Genomic DNA, 21,481 nt, shown 5'->3' with positions numbered 1-21,481 from the left:
ACCCTGCCCAGTGAAGGGTGCTGTGCAGGGGCAGGGCACCCTGGTGCTGCAGAGGGAGGAGCAGGGCTGCTCTTCCCAGTGCTCCCTCCAGCTTCCCTGCTTTTCCTCCTTTATAAGGAAAAGAGATATTTTCAGTGCTTAATTACTAGGGTTAAGAGCTGAGGCTGAATTACTCTCCAGACACACAGCAAAAGCAGCCTCTTTTCAACTCCCCCCCTCATGTTCCCAAGCCCAGTGACAGTGCTGGGATGAGGGATGTGTGGGGTGCCCCAGGGGTGCAGGGGGGTACAGGAGGCATGGGGAGCAACAGCAATCTTGGCACTCAAACCCTTCTGCCTCCAGGGTGCTGAGCTTACTGGGAAATAAGGAAATGTGTTCCCTTATCTCTGAGGAAGCAAAAAACCAGCCTGACTTGGGTTAGCATCCCCTCCCTTTCTGGCCCGAGGAGCATTCTTCAATGTTGTCATATATTCCTCTGGATTAATATTATCAGGGAGCTCTGGCCTGGTCCAAGGGGTTTGGGCAGAACATCTGCCCCAGCTTGGGTTACTTAAGCTGCTGCCAAGAGAAGTGGGTGGTTACTTCCAGCGAAACCCCCTCTTCCTCTCAGACTGTACTGTGGGAGAGGACAAACTGTCCAGTTAAAGGTAAGTTTCTGGCCTTCTAGATATGCCAGTTACTCATCAGATGGTTGGCACGCTCCTTTAAAATAGTTACGGGTTGCCCTCTTCTGGTTAGCTGTTCTTACTGCTTCAGTAGAGCTTGGTGTGAAGCTGAGGGGACCAGCAAAACACTCCCGGGTGTCACCTTGTGTCCCTCATTGCTTAAGGCTGCATGTTTCCAGCTCCTGGTTGAAAGGCTCTCAAGGTGACTCAGGTGTTCAGATCCTTTTTGGAAGCCCCACTTCTGACCCCTTCCGAGTTCCACCACCTCACAACAAAACACAGGGAAGTTGAGCAAGACCTTTATTGCCCAAGGTGGGGTTAGTTACCTGGGCTGGTGGGTACTGGAGGAGGTGATGCTGTGACCGTGGCCATGGGCTCCAGGCCTGGGCTGTTTCCTTCTTCCACTTCCTTCACTTGACACAGCTCCTTCCAATGCAACAACAACGGGGTGAGTGGAACTGCCAGTGCAGCAAACAGGAGAGAGTTTACTGAAGAAAGGAGTGGGCTTTCTTCTCCTTGTTATGTGAAAAACATGTTGTCCCGCTCTGACAGGGGAGCAAAATGAGGGATTTCAGGGCAAAATGAGGGATTTCAGGGCAAAAATCCCATGCTTCAGCCATCTCCCACCGGCAGAGGGAGGCAGGTAGTTGCCAGTTTGTGACACTGGGGTGCAGGGCTTTGCTTGGGGGGGGGGGGGGTCACACATCTGTGTGTGTGGATGTTCTTTTTTAAGCCCCTGTCACTGCCATAGCAAGCCTGTGTTTAATTAGTCTCTTGAATAATTTCCACCGTCTTGAAAATTCTTGGAGACTCCAGTGTGGTGGCAGGAGCTACAGCCCAGGGTCTTGGCCCCTGCCTGGGGTGGGGGCTCTGCTGCCCCCCACCCACCAGCAGCCACGTACCCTTTTCCACGGCGCGTACACGATCTCCTTCTTGCTCAGCCCCAGGCACTGGACCTGGCTCTCAAACTCTTCCTGCTGGGCTGGGCTCACGCTCTGGTTCCGGGCTGGGAAAGGAGATGCATTTTTCCAGGCATTTATTATGAACCAATGGCCTCAGGATGTCCCTTGGTGCCCCATCCCTGCCCTGATCCCCTCTCCCACCAGTGCTGCCTGTGGAGCTGGTCTCTGCTGGGGTCTCTTCCCCGTGGCCAATGAGCCTGAACAGAACCAACCTCAGACATCACTTTTTGTAACCCCCCTCCCCATCAACCATGGTCTTGTCGTCTCTCAGGGGTCACAGGACACTGATATTCGTGAGGCATTGGGAGGGACTGATGCCATTTTCTATGTGTGTCTTTGAACTCTTTTCAACAATTTCCTTGCAGCTCTGGGGAAACCTTATCAAGGCCTGAAAAGCTGCTTCATGGAACTGTGAGTAGATCTGATCAGCTTTGCCTGTGCTGGTGCTGCAAAGCCACGTTACCCTGTCCTGGGAGGTAAGTACCAAAAAAAAATCATGGTTGGCTTGAAAAACGTGGAGATTTTGATGGTGATATCAATGCTGAATTGTAGTTGCTTCCTGTTCTTTGTATATTTATGGCATAAGTGGGTTTGGCCTTTAACTTGCTCTTACTGCTCTGCCAAGAGATTGAGGTTTTCATGGGGTTTGTAAAAACTCCTGTGACTCCTGGAGTGCCAGTCTCAGGAAAACCAGTGGCTGCTGGTGACACAAAGTTGCTGCATGGTTTTAGCTGGTCATTTTGTGTGTGTGTTTTCTGTCCCATGGTGACTTTACTTTAGGATGAAGTGTGCATACCATAGAGATACAGCCCCAAGTATGTTCTTTCCCTCTGCAGTTGGTACTGGATGAGTAAAATGTCTTCAGAGCTGAGGCTCATCAGGGTCCCCATGGTTTGCTGGGTCTTGGCTTTGAGAGAACAGAATAGGGGTTGGGATTAGCCATGATATTTAGATTCCCAGTGCTACAGCAGTGATGAACTGCCCTGAATTCCTGACCCTACAGCCTGGTGGGCTGTAAAAACGGGGAGACACTGTCCCCTGCTCACAGCAATGCTGACCTGCCTGGTCCATGCAAACAGTATCTCAGGAGGTTGCAATTCCCACCCCAAATGACTCACCCCATTTCCTCCCTGAGGAGGAAGATATTTCAGAACACGAAGCTTCATTAACTTGCTGAAACCTGCCACAAATGTTCCCCTCCTTTCCCTGAGGGACTGGGAAATAACTTGACAAATGTGGCCGTCTCCTTCCTTTGCTCCTTGCCCCTGGCACTGCGTCACTTTGTGAGGTTTAGACCCAGGGACCACCCCCATGCCCTGGGAAATTGTTTGGGGTCCACCAAGGCTTCAAAGGGATAAAGCCACCCAGGAATAAAATGTGTCAGATGGTGTAAAATGTGCCCCTTTGTGTGTCTCAGAGTCAGTGATCACCCCCGTGGCTGTGCCCGCCGGTGCTGCTCACCGTGCCTCACCAGCGTGGTGTTACCAGCCATGATTTCCAAGTAGGTGGAGTTGTTGGTGAGACACTGGTCCTGTCTGGAGAGAGAAAGGAAAGGGTTGAGGTGGGGAAATAGAGTGGAGACTCTGACCACAGGGTGGAAAGGACCAGCAACAGCCCAGCCCTGGTGCTGGGACCACACGAGGAACATGCTCGGCATGGGGTGGGATCCCAACCGTGCAGGCTCTGCTGCAGGATTAACTGCCCACACACCTTTTCTCCCCTGCCTTTGTCTGACCTTCACCTCCTTGCCTTTGCCCCCAGCTCCCTGGTGCTGAGATGTTTTCCACCCCAAGGAAACAGAAGCTGCAAAGAGCTGCCTGTGCTGGCACAGAAAAATCTGAGCCCGGGGAGGAAACTGGTTTCAGTGCCCACCAGAGTTAGCAGCTGGGGCACAGGGACCTCTGGAAAGGTCTCCTCCTCTGGAGAGGTCTTCTCCTTGCTTGTGTCCTGTGTTGTCTGCATCTGCAGGGACTGATGCCTGCAAGACCCTGCAAAATTTGCCTAAACCTGAGGGGGGTGGGGGGTGGGGTGTTGAAATAAATGAACTAAAGAAGGGGTGAAGAACAGAGGGGATCATAGAATCATGGAAAGGTTTGGGTTGGAAGGGACCTTAAGGAACGTCTAATTCCAACCCTCCTGCTTGCACAGGGACACCTCCCACTAGACCAGGATGGAGCAGCCAGGAGAGACCCTCTCCTTGGGAAAACCAGTCTGAAACTGTGCTTGTATATCGTGTTGAAACAGCCACAGCAGGTGGGAGGAGATGGGTGGGCAGAGACCTGAAGAGATGGATTAGGGAAGGAAGACCCCAGGGGATGGGTTGGGGCAGAGACCCAAAGGTTGCCTCTTACATGCCCACGTGCTGAGTGAGGAGCAGCTCCTGCTCCCCAACGTGGGGCTCCACGAGGAGGTAGCCATGGTCGATGAGCAGCATCTCCAGGAGGTGCTGAGGGAACTGGGCAGCCCCGGCCACGTAGAGCCATGTCCCCAGGAGCTGTGAGGAGAGAGGGGCAGGGCAATGAGAGCTGCAGGATCCGCAGGGGGAGCTTTGAGGAAGAGATTTCCACCCTCCCGGGGGGCAAAGTTGTAATTTTTGACCTCTGGTGCTCTGCTAGTTCTCCCTCTTGCACCGCGCTGGAATGACCAAACAAAACCTGAGCAAACACACGGGGGGAGAGGAAAAGAAAAAGGGGGATTGGGAAACGGTGCCTGGCATTGGGTGCAGGTGCCCCTGTGCAGAGAGGGGAGGATTTGCACTGAAAAGTACCCAACCAGCCCTGCCCCACTGCCCCTCCCCGAGCCCCATGTTTCGAGGTTGTCTGTGGAACTTACTGGGGGACCATGAGAAAAGCAGGTAAGTCGAGGCATTTTGGGACCCCCCCCCCCCCCCAAGTTTCCCATTTGTTCCAGATGTTTTGCTGAGGACAACTTGGCAGATGTGCTGGGAGGGTTGGGGGGGGGGAGGGCAAAGCAGGGTTTCCTGTTTCCTGAGGCAGAGCACCCACAAACTCACTGCAGGAATGGGGGGGGTGTGTGTGGGGGGGGTCTCTCCTACCTTGGAGGCCGTGGTGTTGTCCGGGCGTGAGGTTGTGCAGGGAAGGGTGTCCCCGGGCAGCAAGGCTACCAGGCTGAGGATGGTGGCAACCACAGCCATGGCTGCCTAGTGGCCAGGAGCCAGCCAGACCCTGGACAGACAGACACGCTCTCATGGCCATTGGCTTTCACAGCCTTTGTTATAGGGGTTGGGACAGGATGTCCCAGCCCCGCGGTGGTGACACAGCCAGCACCCTTTGGGGACGTTGTGCCAGCCCCCAGCTGGGTGCTGGCAGGGAGGGCTGGGGCTGGAGCTGGTGGGGTCGATGCAGTTGGTGTTGCCAATGAAAACCTGCCCCACAAACAGGCTCTTTGGGTCCCATCAGCAGCCACCACGGGTCCCTCCTGCTCTGCCCATGAGCCCCGTGCAGCCCCTCACCCCGGCGCTGGCTGGGGTGCCACCCCCACCCTGAGGGGCTTCCAAGAGCCACCTTCTCCCTGGCCAGGAGGAGTTTTCCTCTCCCCTGCAACCACAGGCCATCAAATCCTTTGGGAAAAGTGTGATAGAGTTTATTTCTGGTCCAGGTGAGAACAGGGAAACGAGGAGATTCACCTGGGAGGGGAAAATGAAACCTTGATGGAAAATCCTGAGGCTGAACCCAGCCTGGCCAGGGCTGCCAGTGGGGATGTCCCTGTGGAGGGGCTGGAGGAGGGTGAAGATGGAGCAGCTGAGATTGGGAGGAGGATGAGGATGAAGTTGCCAACCCACCCTGTGGGGGTTAATCCAGCTGTGGCTCCTTGTCACCTTCTTCATTCTTGTGCCAAGGCAGAGGACAGGCATCCTGTGGGACAGGAGGAGAATGGCCATTGGTTTCCCCCTTGGCCCAAGAACTGGGAATGACCAAGGAGGAGAGGGAACCCATCTTGTGTCTCCTCCCCACTCAGAACCCCTGTTCCAGCTGGTGGCAGGAGCTGGGCTGGGTCTTGCCCACCCTGGGGAAGGGTTTGGACCTTTTCAGATGTGAAGAAGATCTCCTCCTCAGTGAAGCCCAGGCAGTGCAACTGGGCTTTGAACTCCTCCAGCTGCTCCTTGCTCACGTTGTGTGTCCGTGCTGCCGGGGAAAGGAGAAGGGGGAAAGAAAGGGAGTTCCAGGGGGTGCTTTGCTGCTTGGAGGTCCCCATGGTGGGTGTGGGGAGCTCACTGCCTGCCTGGTCCCTGGTCCATCCTTCCCTCTACCTCTTGGGGAGTAAAAAGGTCTTTTTGCCCTGCCTGTGAGAGCTGGGCATGGCTGTGCCCAACTGATGGGAGGTGCCCCATGGATCTGGGGCAGCCTCCACTCACCTGAGAGGCTCAGACCCAGGTCGTTGTCATGAAGGTGCTTCAGGATCAGCAGGTCCTTGTCACTTTGGATCACCTCAGCCATGGAAACTCTTTGGTCGTCAACTGGAAGGTAGTGGGAGAGCAGGGTCCCCTCTGGTTGACTGTCACCCTCTGCCAGGGCTTGGCAGAGGTGGCAGTGCTGGGGGGCTGCTCACCCCCTGACCCCCAGGAGACTCATCCTGGTGGGGCCCAGCTGGGACCCACAGCACAGCCGTGCCCACTGCATGGGCCAGGGAAAGTTGTTTTCCCTGCACCTCCAGACATGACATTGGGTCAAAGACATTTCCGTGTTGGGGGCTCAGGGTCTCAAACACCAGGGGTTCAGAACTTGGGAGGGAGGGGGAGGTTGTGTTTCCCTCCCCCTCCTCCCACAAGCTGCCCATGGCTTTACCATGCAGCAGGGTGGAGTTGTGCTGGAAGACCTGGATCCCATCCGTGCTCCTCACCACACACGTCTCGTTCCTGTGGGGCAGAGAGGCCAGATGGAGCAAACCCCCCCCCCCAGCCAAACCCGAGGGACCCGGGGCCGCAGAGCTTCATTGAATTTGGCACAGCTGCCCTCCAGCCCCAAAGCTGGTGCCGGTGGGTGGAAATGCCCCAGGGATGGGGGAGTCAAGGGAGGGGGAGAATCCCCATCCTTACACTCTAACAATTTTGGTGGCGTTGAGCTCGTCCTCGTGGCTGCCAGGAAAGTAGGAAAAAGCTGCGTATTTCATGGTCTTAACCTGCTCCAGGTAATGTGGGTGCCGGGACACACTGGCAATGTAGACCCAATGTCCCAGGAGCTGTGGAGAGGAGAGAGCAGGGAAGGGGGTGTGAGGATGGCATCTCGGATTCAGCCATGGCCAAACCCCTGCCCTCCCACTGTCACCAGCACCCCCAGTCAGTGACAGTCCCGGGCAGGATCCAGGCTCCCGGATTAGTCCCCTCCTTGCCAAGGAGAATCTCCAGCTCCTGGGATCCCACCTTGCTCCTGGGATCCCACCCCTCCTGCCCCGTGCCCACCTCTCACTGCTGCCCTCCCACTAACCAGCCCCAGGGGCCAAACCCTGCTCATGCCCTGCAGGGGTTTGTGGCTGGAGCCTCATGACCCGAGTCCCTGTGACTTGGGGGGCTTCAACTAGAGCAGCAAAGCCCTGGGGCAGCGCTGCCCAGCCTGGGGAGGGGAAGCAGGAGCCCCCAGCAGCAGCTGCTGCTGAGCGAAGGGGTGCAGAGCTGCCAGGCTGCACCCCAGCCCCGCGCTCCTCTGCAGCCTCCTCCTGCTCTTGAGGAAAAGAGCCCTGGGCAGGCAGCGAGATGAGGCTGGAGCTGCCAGTCGGGTTTGGCAGCCGTTGCTGGAGCCAGGGTGGCTGCTGGTGCTGCCAGGCAAGGGAGGACGGGGCTGGGCTTACCCCAGGGATGGTGTCATTGTCCAAGGGGAGCGTGCGGAGCGGGGCGCAGCCGGGGGGCTCGGCGGCGAGGGCGAGGGGCAGCCCCAGGAGCAGGGTGAGGGTGGTCAGCATGGCCTGGCCAGTCGGGAGGAGCCTGCTGCTCTGTGGGGCTGCTGCTCATCTCAGCCCCTTATCTACTGCAGAGCTGGACGTCCCCAGCCCCCGTGGGCTTGGTCAACCCGTGGCTGTTTGCTCAGGTGTGAAGCAAGAGCAGCTGCAGGGAATGAGCCTGGCAAAAGCTTGGCTTTCTGAAGCAGGAATGGCAAACACAAAACCACCCCAAAAACCACCCCATTCCCCCCCACTTTTCACCAACCCAGGCTTTTGTTCTCAGAGCTGCAATTAGTTATGCAGGTGCCCAGGTAAGTGCTTGACCAGCTCCAGGTGTGTTTGCGAGGGGAGCCCTGGGGCCACTGAGCTGCTCCTGGCCATGGCTTCTCTTCCTGGGTCAGATCAATCCCCATGGCCATGGCCGGGTGGTGACTGCTCATGCTGGGGCTGTGAGGGCTTCAGGTCTGTCCTGGCATCGCTTCTTGCCAGGGCACAGGGGGTGGGACCTGCTGAGTGGGCCCAGAGGAAGCCACAAGAAGTGATCCAAGGGCTGGAGCTCCTCTGCTCTGGAGATGAGCTGAGGTAAAGTTACATGATCTGTAAATGCAGGTCTCTGTATTTAGCAGTGCCTTTTATGTCCTCCAACTTTGGCCTGTTCTTCCAGTGCATTGATCTGTTTACTAGACGTGTTTGCCCTTTCTCCAAAACTCACACCAGGCTTGGGGCATGCCTGGCTCACCTCAGCCCCCAACCAGCCAGGTTTCCATGTGCTGCCAAAGCTGAGCTGGGGCCGTTGCTCTGCTGTGCCCGGGGTGTCCCCCAGCCCCTCCAGATGCTGCTGGGAAGGGGTGGGTTGGGGGAGTAGCTGGAGCTGGTGGGGTCGATGCAGTTGGTGTCACCAATGAAAACCTGCCCCACAAACGAGCTCTTTGGGTGCCATCAGCAGCCACCACGGGTCCCTCCTGCTCTGCCCATGAGCCCCGTGCAGCCCCCCACCCTGAGGGGCTTCCAAGAGCCACCTTCTCCCTGGCCAGGAGGGGTTTTCCTCTCCCCTGCAACCACAGGCCATCAAATCCTTTGGAAAAGGCTCAATGGGGTTTATTTCAGGTCTGGGCAAGAACAGGAAAGCCAGGAGATTCACCTGGGAGGAGAAAATGAAACCTTGATGGAAAGTCCTGAGGTTGAGCCCAGCCCAGCTGGGACTGGCAGGGGGGATGTCCCTTGTGGAGGGGCTGGAGGAGGAGGAGGGTGAGGATGGAGCAGCCGACCCAGCCCTCAAAGGTTAATCCAGCTGTGACTCCTTGTTGTCTTCTTCATTCTTCTGCCCAGGCAAGGGACAGGCATCCTGTGGGACATGAGGAGAGTGGCCATTGGTTCCCCCCCTAGCCCCAAAACTGCCCCCGAGAACTGGGAATGACCAAGGAGGAGGGGGGCTGCAGGGCGGAACCCATCTTGCTTCCCCCCACCCTGGACCCCCATCCGAGTCAGTGGCAGGAGCTGGGCTGGGTCTTGCCCACCCTGGGGAAGGGTTTGGACCTTTTCAGATGTGAAGAAGATCTCCTCCTCAGTGAAGCCCAGGCAGTGCAACTGGGCTTTGAACTCCTCCAGCTGCTCCTTGCTCACGTTGTGTGTCCGTGCTGCCGGGGAAAGGAGAAGGGGGAAAGAAAGGGAGTTCCAGGGGGTGCTTTGCTGCTTGGAGGTCCCCATGGTGGGCGTGGGGAGCTCACTGCCTGCCTGGTCCCTGGTCCATCCTTCCCTCTACCTCTTGGGGGGTAAAAGGGTCTTTTTGCCCTGCCTGTGAGAGCTGGGCATGGCTGTGCCCAACTGATGGGAGGTGCCCCACGGATCTGGGGCAGCCTCCACTCACCTGAGAGGCTCAGACCCAGGAAGTTGGCATTGATGTGCTTCAGGATCAGCAGGTCCTTGTCACTTTGGATCAGCTCAGCAGTGGAAACCACCTGGTTATCAACTGGAAAGCAAATGGGGAGTGGGGTTCCCCATGGGTAACTTCCACTCCATGCCAGGGTGGCAGTGCCAGGGGCTTCTGGTCCCCTGAGCTCTGGGAGACTCATCCCGGTTGAAACCTCTTGGGTCCCACAGCAGGTCCCAAACCTCCTGTGCCCACTGCACAGGGACAGGGAGGTTTTTAGGTGTAAAATGGCTCATTGTCTGGGGCTCTGGTCATCAAGTACCAGGGGGAACAACTCAGGGGGGGTGGTGTTTTGCTCCCTGCCCCCTCAACCCCAAGCTGCCCACGACTTTACCATGCATCAGGGTGGAGTTGTGCCTGAAGACCTGGATCTTGGTGTTGTTCCTCATCACACACGTCTCATTCCTGTGGGACAGAGAGCTCAGATGGGGCAAACACACCCCTAACAGCCCCCTAAAAACCCGTGGGACTCAGAACTCAAACCAGGATTTTTAAAAAATTAGATCTGAATCCCCCTCCTTACACTCTCATGACTTCAGTGACATTGAGCTCATCCTCGTGCCCGCTGGGAAAGATGGAAAAAGCTGCATATTTAACTGCCACCATATCTGCCTGGTGAGGTGGGTAGTGGGAGGCACCCATGATGTAGATCCAGTGTCCCAGGATCTGTGGAGAGCAGGGAAGGGGGTGTGAGGATGGCATCTCGGATTCAGCCATGGCCAAACCCCTGCCCTCCCACTGTCACCAGCACCCCCAGTCAGTGACAGTCCCGGGCAGGATCCGGGCTCCCGGATTAGTCCCCTCCTTGCCAAGGAGAATCTCCAGCTCCTGGGATCCCACCTTGCTCCTGGGATCCCACCCCTCCTGCCCCGTGCCCACCTCTCACTGCTGCCCTCCCACTAACCAGCCCCAGGGGCCAAACCCTGCTCATGCCCTGCAGGGGTTTGTGGCTGGAGCCTCATGACCCGAGTCCCTGTGACTTGGGGGGCTTCAACTAGAGCAGCAAAGCCCTGGGGCAGCGCTGCCCAGCCTGGGGAGGGGAAGCAGGAGCCCCCAGCAGCAGCTGCTGCTGAGCGAAGGGGTGCAGAGCTGCCAGGCTGCACCCCAGCCCCGCGCTGCTCTGCAGCCTCCTCCTGCTCTTGAGGAAAAGAGCCCTGGGCAGGCAGCGAGATGAGGCTGGAGCTGCCAGTCGGGTTTGGCAGCCGTTGCTGGAGCCAGGGTGGCTGCTGGTGCTGCCAGGCAAGGGAGGACGGGGCTGGGCTTACCCCAGGGATGGTGTCATTGTCCAAGGGGAGCGTGCGGAGCGGGGCGCAGCCGGGGGGCTCGGCGGCGAGGGCGAGGGGCAGCCCCAGGAGCAGGGTGAGGGTGGTCAGCATGGCCTGGCCAGTCGGGAGGAGCCTGCTGCTCTGTGGGGCTGCTGCTCATCTCAGCCCCTTATCTACTGCAGAGCTGGATGTCCCCAGCCCCCATGGGCTTGGTCAACCCGCGGCTGTTTGCTCAGGTGTGAAGCAAGAGCAGCTGCAGGGAATGAGCCTGGCAAAAGCTTGGCTTTCTGAAGCAGGAGTGACAAAAACAAAACCACCCCAAAACCCACCCCGTTCCCCCCCACTTTTCACCAACCCAGGCTTTTGTTCTCAGAGCTGCAATTAATTTTGCAGGTGCCCAGGTAAGTGCTTGACCAGCTCCAGGTGTGTTTGCGAGGGAGGCCCCGGGGTCTGAGCGACCTGGTCTGGTTGAGGATGTGCCTGTTCCTGGCAGGTCTGGAGCAGATGGCCTTTAAGGTCCCCGAATGGAACCATTCTGTGATTCTCTGGTCACCTGCACCTTTTAAACGCAAACCAGAACAACCAGGCATCTCTTTCTCCTCCCTGTTAGTGCCACTTCCCTGAACTTACTCTATCCCAGCAGCTGCAGTGAGATCTCCAAAGCCATCAAATTTGGTGGTTTTTTTTTTTTCCCCTTTTCAGCTGAGCTCCCATCCTCAGCCCTTGCTGCTTGTGGCTGGTCTCAGCCCAGCTGAGCAGTGAAAAAATGGCCTTTGGGCTGTGGGTGCTGATAATATAATGGATAATTTTAACTAATCTGAAAAGAAGTGGTAGAGACAGGGACTTGTTGAATAAACTCTGTCTGGGGGAGGGGTTGTCTGTGGCAATGGAACAACTGGTGCAGTGGGCTTAGACTTTTAATAAAATGAATAAACTACAACTTCTTTAAATGCAGATCTCTCCACTTCACAGCGTCTCACACATCCTCCAAGTCTGGCCTCAACATTAAGTGCACTGATCTACTTATTACATTGATCTATTTTATTACATGTGTTTGCTTTTTCCCCCAGCACCTGCACCATGGCTCAGGACTGGCTGGCTCCTCTCAACCCCAACCCAGCTGGTTTTTAACCAGGGCTCAGAGCTGAGCTGGGGCCCTGGTCCAACAGCATCCCGGGAATCCCTCAGCCCCTGCAGCAGCTGCTGGGAAGGGGTGAGCAAACACAGCCCTGCCCCTTCCCGCTGCCTTTCCTGCTCCTCTGACACAACAGCTCCCCTGTGCCAAGTTGTGGGGTCACTCCTGTGCCACCCATGAGGTTTTGGTGCAAGGCTGGGGCCAGGCAGCCTCCTAAGCAAGGAGAAATTTGGTTCCAAAGTCCTCTTGGAGCCACTGAGATGGGATTTGGGCTTCAGAAATGAAAACAATCAGCTCAACTTTTTAAAAATTTATTTATTTTAAATTTTTTATGATTTCTTTTTTTCTTCTTGCTCCCTGGCACTGTGTCAAGATGGGGATGTGGCTGAGAAAGGTGTTGGGGGTGACCTAGAGCTGTGGGGAGCCATTGGGATCCCAGCCTTGTCCTTCATTCATCATCCTGCCTCGGGCTGGGCAGGTCACCCTGTGACCAGGGGAAGGGTTTTGGGGTGTGGGTTGGGCTCCTCTTGGGGGAGGAGGGTCTTTGTCACCCACAGGCTGTGTCTGCCCTTCTTACCTACTTAGCTTCCTAGGAAGCAGCAAAAAAACCCAACCCCATAACAGTCCCACTGTGTTGCTTCAGGTTTAAATATTTATTTAAGGTAAAACAAAGAAGGAGAAAAAAAAAAAAAAGAGAAAAAAGGATTAAAAAAAATTAAAGCTTTAATGAGAAGAAATGGTAACTCCAACCTCAGGGAAACACAGAAAACTGAGAGAGGGAGAAACCCAGGAGGGTGGGAGTGTGTGTGCAGGGGGCAGGCAGCAAGTGGTGCCACGGTGGTAATTGTGGGATGAGTGATGGTGATTTTGGGATGAATGGTGGTGATTTTGGGATGATAGTGATTTTGGGATGAGTGATGGTGAGTTTGGCCTGGGGGTGCCAGGACAAGCTGCCCCACAAGGTGGGTTATTCCTGCGTGGAGGGTATTTGGAACAGACCTTGTTAACCTTTTCTGATGGCTGTTGCAACCAGCAGGCAGTAGTAAAAAAAACCAAACCAAACCAAACCAAAAAAAAAACAGACAAAGAGAGACTCACATATCTTTTTTTTTTTTTTTTTCCTCAAAAAAATAAAATTCATAGTCCACAAGACATGAAAACTCCAAACAGGCACTGAAGCGTTTCTGATACAGTACAGCTCTGATTACATCAATATTATTCCTTATATAGAATTAAAGATTACCATAATTATCCTCTTTCAAAAAAAAAAAAACAACATTAAAAAAAAAAATCCTCCAAATTTACATACAGAGACTAAATTTCTACAAAACTTAACAAAACAAAACCCCTCCAAGCCCGGCTGGGTTCTGAAAGAAGGTACCATCATAGCATCATGGAATGGTTTGGGTTGGAAGGGACCTTAAAGATCATCCAGTTCCAACCCCCTGCATGGGCAGGGACACCTCCCACTAGACCAGGTTACTCCAAGCCCCATCCAACCTGGCCTGGAGCACTTCCAGGGATGGGGCTCCCAACAGAGGGGCTGGACAGAAGGGTTGCAGGGCTGGGATTAGCCAGGAGCTGAGCCCAGGGAACCAGCCGGGGCAGCCGAGCCCACCAGAGCTGAACTGTGACATGACATGACTCAAGAGCAGCTCAGTGCTTCCAGATGAGCTGTGTCCCTCACTCCCTTCCCAAAGCAGTGAAGTGCTGAGTAGCAACAACAACAACAAAAACCCAAACAAAAAAGGAAATTTGCTTCTAAAAGATCCTGGAAGGTGTTTTGGGCACAGCTGGAGTTGCTGTGCAGGCCTGACACCCACGTGACTGAAGATCCCTTTTGAGGTGACTGTTTCTCTGATTCAGCTGTAGATCAGAACCTCCTCCCTTCCTAGAGAGATGGTCCTCAGGGCTTATTTGTTTGTTGTTTTTTTTTTTTTCTCTGGGGTCTGTGGCAAGACACGGTAGCACCTTCACAACCTTAAATAGTTTTAAGTCATATATATAAAATAACACAATTTTTTTAAGAGCACCAGAGATTTCACAGTGAGAGGTAGAAACAAACCAGACGAGCCCATCCTCTCTCTCTATTTTAGCACCAATCTCTTCCCTTCTCCTCCTTCCATTCCCCCTCTTGGCTTTGGGAATCTCCACTACCCCAACACCACGCAGGAGAAGGGACGTTGATTAAACTCACCCATGGAAGGAGGAACTTAGGTTTTTTTTCCTTTTTTTTTCCTTCTTTTTTTTTTTTTTTCCTTTTTGCTTTAAATAATATAATATATATATTTTGTGTTTTTGTTTGTTTGCTTTTTTTGTGTGTTTTTTTTTTTTTTTTTTCTTTTCTTTTCTAATATTGCACATCAAAATGCTTCTGGTACACAGAGCAGCCAGATCCAACTTGCAGCTCCACCTGGGAGACCTGATGCAGCACGTGGCCATCCAGAAGGCAACAAGCTCTGAGAGGGAAGCTCTATCTTTTAATAACTTTTCAATGGAAAGAACATTTGGTAACTCAGGAACTAGGGAGAGACAAAACTGGCAGGGGAGGGGGGTGGTGGTGGAACCAAAAAAAAAACAACACCCACACCTGCTGCAAGTTGCTTGAGGTTTCTCTCAACGTTATCTTTGGTCATGGAAAAAGCTTTTTGTGTATGGAACTGCTTGAAACATCTAGTCCCCTGATCCCTTTTTCACTGTTCGTGTCCCCACTGACACCTGTTTCCCCCACGTCCTGGTTATTCCTCCTTCCAACCACCTGCTGAGTTCAGTAGACCGCGGGTTTCTTGGAGACCTTGAGCAAGAGTTGGCCCAAAAGATGCAGCCCAGCTGTCCTTGCTGCTGAGAGGTGGGAGAGCCTGTGTAAAGACATAGGCCAAACATGGGGTCAAAGCCTTGGAGCCCGGTTCTGGTGGCTTTGTTCAAAGGAAGCAGACGGGGCCGACCTCGAGGTGATACTGCTTCCCTGGCTGGGATGGGGGAAGGTTGTAGATGTTGACAATTGGCAGCAGCTGAGGGTCCTGTGTCCGAAAGGAGAAGAGGGTCCGATGCCAGCGTCCATCCTTGATCTGCACAGGGAGGAGGGAAGGACAGAAAAGCTGTTTAACTGGGAGGTGAATCCTGCTGGAGGGGAGAGCGTTTCACTGGAACCCTCCTGGAGAGAAGGGGCTGCTCTTTGGGCTGGGCAGGCTGAGGCTTCAAAAGCATTTTGGGGAGCCCTTTATCCAGGTTGAGTCGATGGAAACCAAGCTTGGAATGGGGTCACCAATCCCAGGCTCCTCATGCAGGCAGCCTGACCTGTGGCATCAGGCAGGAGACAAGGCCACCACCTGGGGTGGCAATTCCCTCTCCTGTCACTGAGCTGCTGCTACACCTGGAGCTTTGAAATTTAATTTTTGGCTACTTAAGAGGAGCCCCTACAACACCCTGGACTGGAAAATTAAAGTAGTGAGCAGGTAAACCAGACTCTTCTTCCCATTTTTTTTGGGGGGAAGAATAAGCAGCACAGGTCTAACTGGACCCTTGTAGTGTGCCCTGGGTGGGTTCAGCCTGGCATCTCTCTCCCACTCTCCCTCCCTTTGCAGCAACACACGTACCTTGCAATCGTCAGCTGCCACTTCAGGCCGGAGCTGCCCTTCTGCCTCAAACATCTGCCCATTCCAGGCCCTGAACCTCACGGCCTTTCCCGAGGGTTTCTCAGAGGAGCCTTCCCTCCAGACTGAGGTGTTCAGGCAGTGGATGGTGATGTGCTGCACCACCTCGGAGCTCAGGAGGCGCAGGAAGTTCATCTGGACTCGACCGATGTCAAAATCCAGCTGTGGAGGTGACAGAGATGTCAGGGGAGCTCGGCTGCAGGGCCAGTGCAAGACAGCAAAGGTGGTCCCTGTGCTCTGCTAAAGTCTGGAGGTGACCATGCATGCGTGTCCAGGACTGGATCAGGTGTGAGTATGGGCTTAAGAGCCAAGCCAGCCTGGAAAGTTTTTATGGGGACACAGCAGGTCTTTTTATTTTTCAGAACAAACCGGCAGGTCCTTAAGTAGGAGGCAAAGAAAGTAAACTTTGAATTCTGCACACGCCTCTGCAAGGTGGCAGGTTCTAGTTCATCTGCAGGTGAAGCCAGATATTGGTACTTTTTTGGTATGGGTGCTTCCTCCAGGAAAAAATCCTGCAGCATTTTCACTGGAAACGTGTCTCGTTAAGCCGACCTCACTTTTTCAAGTGGCAGAAAAGAAAATGCAAGAGGGACCTGAGCAGAAGTGGATTCAACAAAGCATCTGGGAGCAGCGTGTTTGCCAAATTACTGGTGCTCTGCTGAGGTTATGGGTTAATTAAACATTGATGGAAGCACATTTTGTCTTGGCGAGAGTCAGGAACAGTCTCAGGTCTATTTTTTAATTGCATGAGAGATGTTTTGAGTGTTACAGCTACACCAGCTCTGCCTCGAGGAGAAGGCAAAGTGCTGTGTCATAGTGGCCACCGGCCAGTGCTCTGGGGTAACACAGTCCTGGGTAAAGATTTCCTAACAACAGGATGGGAAATGCTGTGCTAGGGTCGAGCTGTGTGTACCTTGGAGACAGTGATGGGGCTGAGACATGTCTGCCCACCATTGGTGAAGTTACAGATGACCTGGATGGTGTCTGAGGAACAGCCAAGATTTGGGTCGATCCAGTAGGTACCTGGAGAAATGGAGGATTCAGGGATTAACAAGGATGTTTAACCTTCTCTGTGAATGAGAAAAGGTGCATTACTAGACCCAGGGAAGGAGACCAGTTTGGACCATGTGAACTGGCCCTGTGGATGATGCAGCCTGTGCACACTCAGGGCTTCCTACCATCGTTCATCTTCTGTTCACAGTTCATGAGGTCTCGACAGATGCGTGCAGGGTTCTCCTTGGTTCCCAGGGGTCTTTTGATGCTCTGAATGAGGTTGCTGAGGTAGTGTAGAGTCTTAAAGATCTCCCCTCCGTGGTCCAGCATGGGAAGGTCTAGATGTTGGTAACCCTGGAGAGCAAAGAAGGCAAAGTCAGGTGCCTTGGGGGACACCAGGTGCTGTAACCACAAGGATTTATCTGTAGGAAAACTCTGTGGGCCAAAGACAGGCTGTGCTGGCTGGATCCAGTGAGATGCTGCTCCTGCTCTGTCCTGAGAGGGACACCTCTGAAGAGCTGGCAGAGTCCTGATGTCAATGCCACAGGGTCTGGAGCTTCACAAAGGAATAACACAGCAGAACACCTTCCTCTAATTGGATCTTTGCATCCATAAACCCCAGTTATTCCAGGAGAAGAGCAACGAACCAGAGCTTTGTGTTTATACACTCCCAGTACACAAAAAGAGCAAGCAAGACTGGGACTGTTCCCAGCCTCCAGCTTCCAGAAAGTTCCCAAGTATCCTCTTACCTCTGCCTTGAGAGCAGTGTTTGAGTCGATCAGTGTCCGGAAAGCTGCCCCAAAGTCATCTTGTTGCTGGTGTGGGGTGAAAAAGATGGTAACTGAGGTTGTTAGAAGCTGAACATGCCCTGGCACAAGCCAAAGCTGCTCAGTCTAGGGCTGCAATTCAAGCATTGCTCTGCTAATACAGCATCACTTGCTGGACCTGAGTGTGGGTCTCCAGGGTCCCAGCAGCTCTTTCTGGATGTCCCAGCAGCACCTTGGCTCTGCAGGACTTATTATTGCCATTAACAAAGGTACAGAAAACAGCAACTTACAAATGAGGCTGGAATTCCTGGTGGTCCCTGGAAATCAAAGGAAAAAAGGAAAAATAAAAAGGGGGATCAGCCAGAAAGATGGGCAGTCACTCTTGCAAAGATACTCAGTCATGTCCTTTGGAAATCCTCTTTCCCCTGGAGTCCCTCCATGCAGATGAGTGGGAAAGGCAACAATGCTGTCTCTATAAAATACTTGGAGATGGTTTGGACTAAAGCTTGAGGAACACTACTCCATTCACACACACATTTTTGCATGCGAGGAATGGGGCTAGGCTGTAATTTCCAGTGAGTGAACAGTTCCCCTGGAGAATATCACAGCAGTAATTTTAGCTTCTTTCAATCATGTCTTTGAACTCTTCCCACATATACATACCGGAGGGCCAGGGTGTCCTCGTGGGCCTGGAGGACCCTAAAGAGAGAGTGACATCAGTTAGTGAAATGTCTCCAGTTCCTATGTCCATTTCTCATGGCTGTCACCAGCATGAGTCTGTCCCCAGCTGAAATCTCCAGATTTTTGACATTTTACAGCATCTTCTCCTTCAAATCCTCCAGGACACAGGAGGTGGCCCCATTTCCTCCATCTCCCAGCTGTGGGTGCATCTGTCTGCACCTGGTCCTTTCCTACTGCCCCCCTTGTTCCCAGCCCTTAGCTCCATGACTGTCATTAATGCCATATCCCCAGGGACTTACCCCCTTCCCTGTGTGCACAGTTACCCACCCTACAGCTAAAAGCAGCTGTTTTGTTTAAATAGAAGATATAGTAAAAAAAAACACATTTCAAATACTTACCCTTGGACCTTGCAGACCCTGTGGGGAAAAAGAAAGAAAAAAAAAAAGGAAGATGCTGTCAGAAGATGCTGATTAATAACCCCAAATCTCCCTGTGCAGCCTTGTGTGGTTCCTGAGGTGCCTGAGCCAGGGATGGGTGCTGCACTGGAAGGGTGGAGTTTGCTGGGCTCTGATGCCTGGATCAAGCCTCCACGTGCAGGAACAACCACTGGTTGCTGAAGGAAGCAACCTGGAGAGCAGGGGACCTGAGTTTTGGGTAACAGGGAGGAGGAACAGCAGGTCTGCAGCATGTCCCACATGTTTGGTGAGAGCACCAGGGAGCTAAGAGGTGGTGTAAAAGAAGAGGGCCAGAGGAAGAGCAGAAGGTGAGAAGGTGCCCTGGCACTGCTGCCACAGCTGTGGGGCAACCCCTGGGCCATCCCGCTGCTGAGACAGCTCCTGTGCCCCTGGCAGGGACAGCCTGTGGCTTTTTGGGCTGCTATTCTCTGGGGGCTGTTCCTGGAGAGATGCCCTGATCACAGCCAACCTGGGGCAGTGTCAGCTCTTGCTCTGGGAGCAAGTTAAGGAAATGGAAATTTTAACAGCAGAGTGGGAGTATGTGTGCACCCATGGATGGGTGTGCAATACGTGTGTGCACCCATGGATGGGTGTGCAATACGTGTGTTCACGTGTGTATAGATGGGCATGTGCAGGGGGGTTGGATCTAGATGATCTTTAAGGTCCCTTCCCACCCAAACCATTATTTGATTCTATGTCTTGCCCTCCTGGGATCCTGATGCCACCACCTCCAGCCAGAGCCCGAGCGGGTGCAGCAGAGCCCAGTGGCACCCCCAGTTGCTCAGAGGGACCCTGTTAACAGCAGGATGTGATCACAGGGGCCCTGTTAACAGCAGGACATGCCCCAGGGTGTGGAGCAGCACTCACCATTTCTCCACGGCTGCCTTTGTCTCCCTTGGGCCCCTGTGAAGGTGCAGGAGGTGGTTGTCAGTGACCATCAGAGAGCTGCTCTGCCAGGACGTGTCACCACCCAGAAGCTCCTTGCAAGGACCCAGGTTAATCTCTGCACAAACCAGCTCAGATTGCCATGTTGGCCTACCCATCCCAAGGCAAAAAAATACCCAGTGCTGGATGTTGTGGCAATGTTTGAGTTAATCTTCCTGGTTTTCATCTCTGCCAGAAGCAGGCTCTGTACCAAACCTGGAGCAGCTTTATGCAAAACTTGCACTCAGGTGGAGTTGTTCCTCATTTTGAAGCAAATCATCTCCCTGCAGCTACTACATATGCAGCCAGAGAGTAAACCTGCTGCTCACCTTGAAAGCCCATTTTGTTTCCCTCTTTATAGCAGGACTTAGGATCATTTTTCTCTTCTGAAAAATTCAGGCAGAAAAAAGCTCAGCTACTTACTGGGCTTCCCGTGGGACCCTGAATGCCAAGCGGACCAATAATTCCTTCTTTTCCCTAGAAAAAAAAAGATATGCATGGGAACTGATGCTCACTTTTACCACAGCAGACTTGGTGAAGACACTGACTCTCTTTGCTGCTTTTCAGTGACACGATGGTGGCATTTGCTGCAGCTGAAACAAAACCTTGTTTCAGAACATGGGTCCAAAGACACAGGCCCTCACAGTACGGCTGCCACACCCCATGTCAGACCTCAGAAATTCCAGAATTAGAAAGATTTCAGTGTAGCTGGAGTGGTCTGTGCAGTGGTCACAGCAGCACGACTGTCTCAAGGCGAAAGAGACCTGGTTGGTCACCTACAGGTGTGTTTGGGTGCCTCAGAGGTGGTACCAGGGTTCACAGGGATAGGGGATGGAGGAAGGAAGGAAATCCTCCCAAACCAAACAAACTGGAAAACCACTCACCATGAGACCAGGTGGCCCACGTGGTCCCTGAATGCCTTTGAAACCAAAGTCTCCTGGGGGGCCCTGCAAGCAAAAAGGAGACCCCAGGTCCCTGTAACAAACATCCTCCATTTCTCTGCCCTTGCTCACAGCCCTGCTGCAGGGGCACAGGGGCTGCCTCTTGTTTATGGGAACGGGAAGGTCCAATTAAAAAAACCAAATCATTTCTCACTCCTGTTTTTCAAGCCCTTTCTACTGAAATCCACTGGTCCCCCTCCACCAGGAAAATTATATGCTGCTAAAAAGAGCCTACATTTCACATCAGGGCTCTCAACAGCAGGAATGTGCATTGGTGTCCCAGGTACTGACCAATGCTGGAAATACAAGTGTCTGAAAGACATTCGGGTGGGAAAAACAGCCCCAGGTCCTACAGGAAAGCCCTTTCCCCTCTGCTGCCTACTAATTTTAACAGGAATTAACTTCAACAAAGTGTATGTAAGTGCACGTGCATTTAACAGTGTGTAAAGAAATATGGAATCATGATTCAATTTCAGTAGTTTCTTCAGAGCTTCTAATGGTGTCTCTGCAACAAGCATTGATTGCACTGTCTGTCCCCAGTAAGGAGAGGCTAGAAAGCCACTTGGTCCCAGGAAAGCCTCTTACCTTTGGCCCAAACATGCCTGCAATCCCAGGGAATCCTGCCTCGCCAAAGTCTCCCTGCAAGGAACAGCCAAGACAAACACAAAGCACAACAGTGAGTTCAGGTTGAGGGGCTGGTCACTCAAAGATGCAACCAGAGTTCAGCAGCTTCAGAGAAAGAGAAACCCATGAGGATTCCTCAGTCCAAGTGGGTCTGATGAGAAGGAAGTAGGAAAGAAATCCGAAGGAGGAATGACACAAACACCAGGCTAGAAGCAGCTCCAGGATGTCCCATAGACTCATAGATCTTGCAGACTAAGCATTTTTGCCCCCAGATGGGAGGCTCACCTGCCCCATGTCTGGCAGATGCTTGTCTAGCTAGGCCACAGTCAGCACAGAGCATCTACTCTGAGATTGATCTTGGAAGTTCATGCAGCAAAACACCTTTTCTTTTCTTTCTAACACCAACTGGACTGATGCACTGAAGGGTAATTTCAAACTATGCTCATCCAAGCTGTCAAAAAAGTGCATGTTCCTGCAACACAACCACCCACTCAAACCCAGCACTAGCAAGCACATCCTGGAATCCTTTCCCTGTTCAACCCTGCAGGGATTTTTTTTGCTCAATTTCTTAAGAAAAATAATAATAAAATA

At 53.3% G+C, this 21,481-nt stretch overlaps 3 protein-coding genes and 1 long non-coding RNA gene across 7 annotated transcripts in view; 1 reads left to right on the top strand and 3 right to left on the bottom strand.

Annotated features, from left to right (window-relative positions):
* Positions 1-948: 948 nt before the first annotated feature.
* LOC127392431 (alpha-1-acid glycoprotein 1-like) lies at positions 949-5,117 on the bottom strand. 2 transcript variants are annotated; one of them, XM_051636317.1, is made up of 6 exons: positions 4,683-5,117; positions 3,979-4,121; positions 3,089-3,162; positions 2,424-2,534; positions 1,568-1,671; positions 949-1,091 (listed from the first exon to the last, which is right to left on the bottom strand). In XM_051636317.1, the coding sequence occupies exons 1-6, from the start codon at positions 4,779-4,781 to the stop codon at positions 984-986; spliced, it is 639 nt and encodes a 212-aa protein (XP_051492277.1). In that variant the 5' UTR covers positions 4,782-5,117; the 3' UTR covers positions 949-983. The 2 variants fall into 2 exon arrangements, with proteins under 2 accessions (XP_051492277.1, XP_051492278.1); XM_051636318.1 differs by lacking the exon at positions 949-1,091 and adding an exon at positions 1,103-1,210.
* LOC127392436 (uncharacterized) lies at positions 4,772-11,657 on the top strand. Its single transcript, XR_007891265.1, has 2 exons — positions 4,772-7,668; positions 10,954-11,657. It is a non-coding gene; the product is annotated as an uncharacterized LOC127392436 (long non-coding RNA).
* Positions 8,599-10,895, bottom strand: LOC127392432 (alpha-1-acid glycoprotein-like). The gene is made up of 6 exons (XM_051636319.1): positions 10,718-10,895; positions 9,976-10,118; positions 9,787-9,857; positions 9,390-9,491; positions 9,059-9,159; positions 8,599-8,867 (listed from the first exon to the last, which is right to left on the bottom strand). The coding sequence occupies exons 1-6, from the start codon at positions 10,826-10,828 to the stop codon at positions 8,805-8,807; spliced, it is 591 nt and encodes a 196-aa protein (XP_051492279.1). The 5' UTR covers positions 10,829-10,895; the 3' UTR covers positions 8,599-8,804.
* A 2,551-nt stretch (positions 11,658-14,208) lies between the features above and the next one.
* The window catches only part of COL27A1 (collagen type XXVII alpha 1 chain), a 148,987-nt gene continuing 141,714 nt past the window's right edge, over positions 14,209-21,481 (bottom strand). For 2 of the 3 annotated variants that reach the window (XM_051636281.1, XM_051636284.1), the window contains 13 exons: positions 20,852-20,905; positions 20,210-20,272; positions 19,749-19,802; positions 19,269-19,304; positions 18,345-18,362; positions 17,929-17,964; positions 17,556-17,582; positions 17,248-17,313; positions 16,684-16,852; positions 16,419-16,528; positions 15,449-15,667; positions 14,798-14,920; positions 14,209-14,710 (listed from right to left, as the gene is read on the bottom strand). In XM_051636281.1, coding sequence (XP_051492241.1) covers positions 14,591-14,710; positions 14,798-14,920; positions 15,449-15,667; positions 16,419-16,528; positions 16,684-16,852; positions 17,248-17,313; positions 17,556-17,582; positions 17,929-17,964; positions 18,345-18,362; positions 19,269-19,304; positions 19,749-19,802; positions 20,210-20,272; positions 20,852-20,905 — 1,095 coding nt within the window. In that variant the 3' untranslated portion in view covers positions 14,209-14,590. Of the gene's footprint in view, positions 14,921-15,448; positions 15,668-16,418; positions 16,529-16,683; positions 16,853-17,247; positions 17,314-17,555; positions 17,583-17,928; positions 17,965-18,344; positions 18,363-19,268; positions 19,305-19,748; positions 19,803-20,209; positions 20,273-20,851; positions 20,906-21,481 lie in introns of all 3 variants that reach the window. The other variant, XM_051636282.1, reaches the window with a different exon arrangement.

The sequence above is a fragment of the Apus apus genome, chromosome 19 (assembly GCF_020740795.1).
Source record: "Apus apus isolate bApuApu2 chromosome 19, bApuApu2.pri.cur, whole genome shotgun sequence".
Taxonomy (NCBI): domain Eukaryota; kingdom Metazoa; phylum Chordata; class Aves; order Apodiformes; family Apodidae; genus Apus; species Apus apus.
Note: the sequence above shows the minus strand (reverse complement) of the source record. Positions and strands in the feature narration are given on the sequence as shown.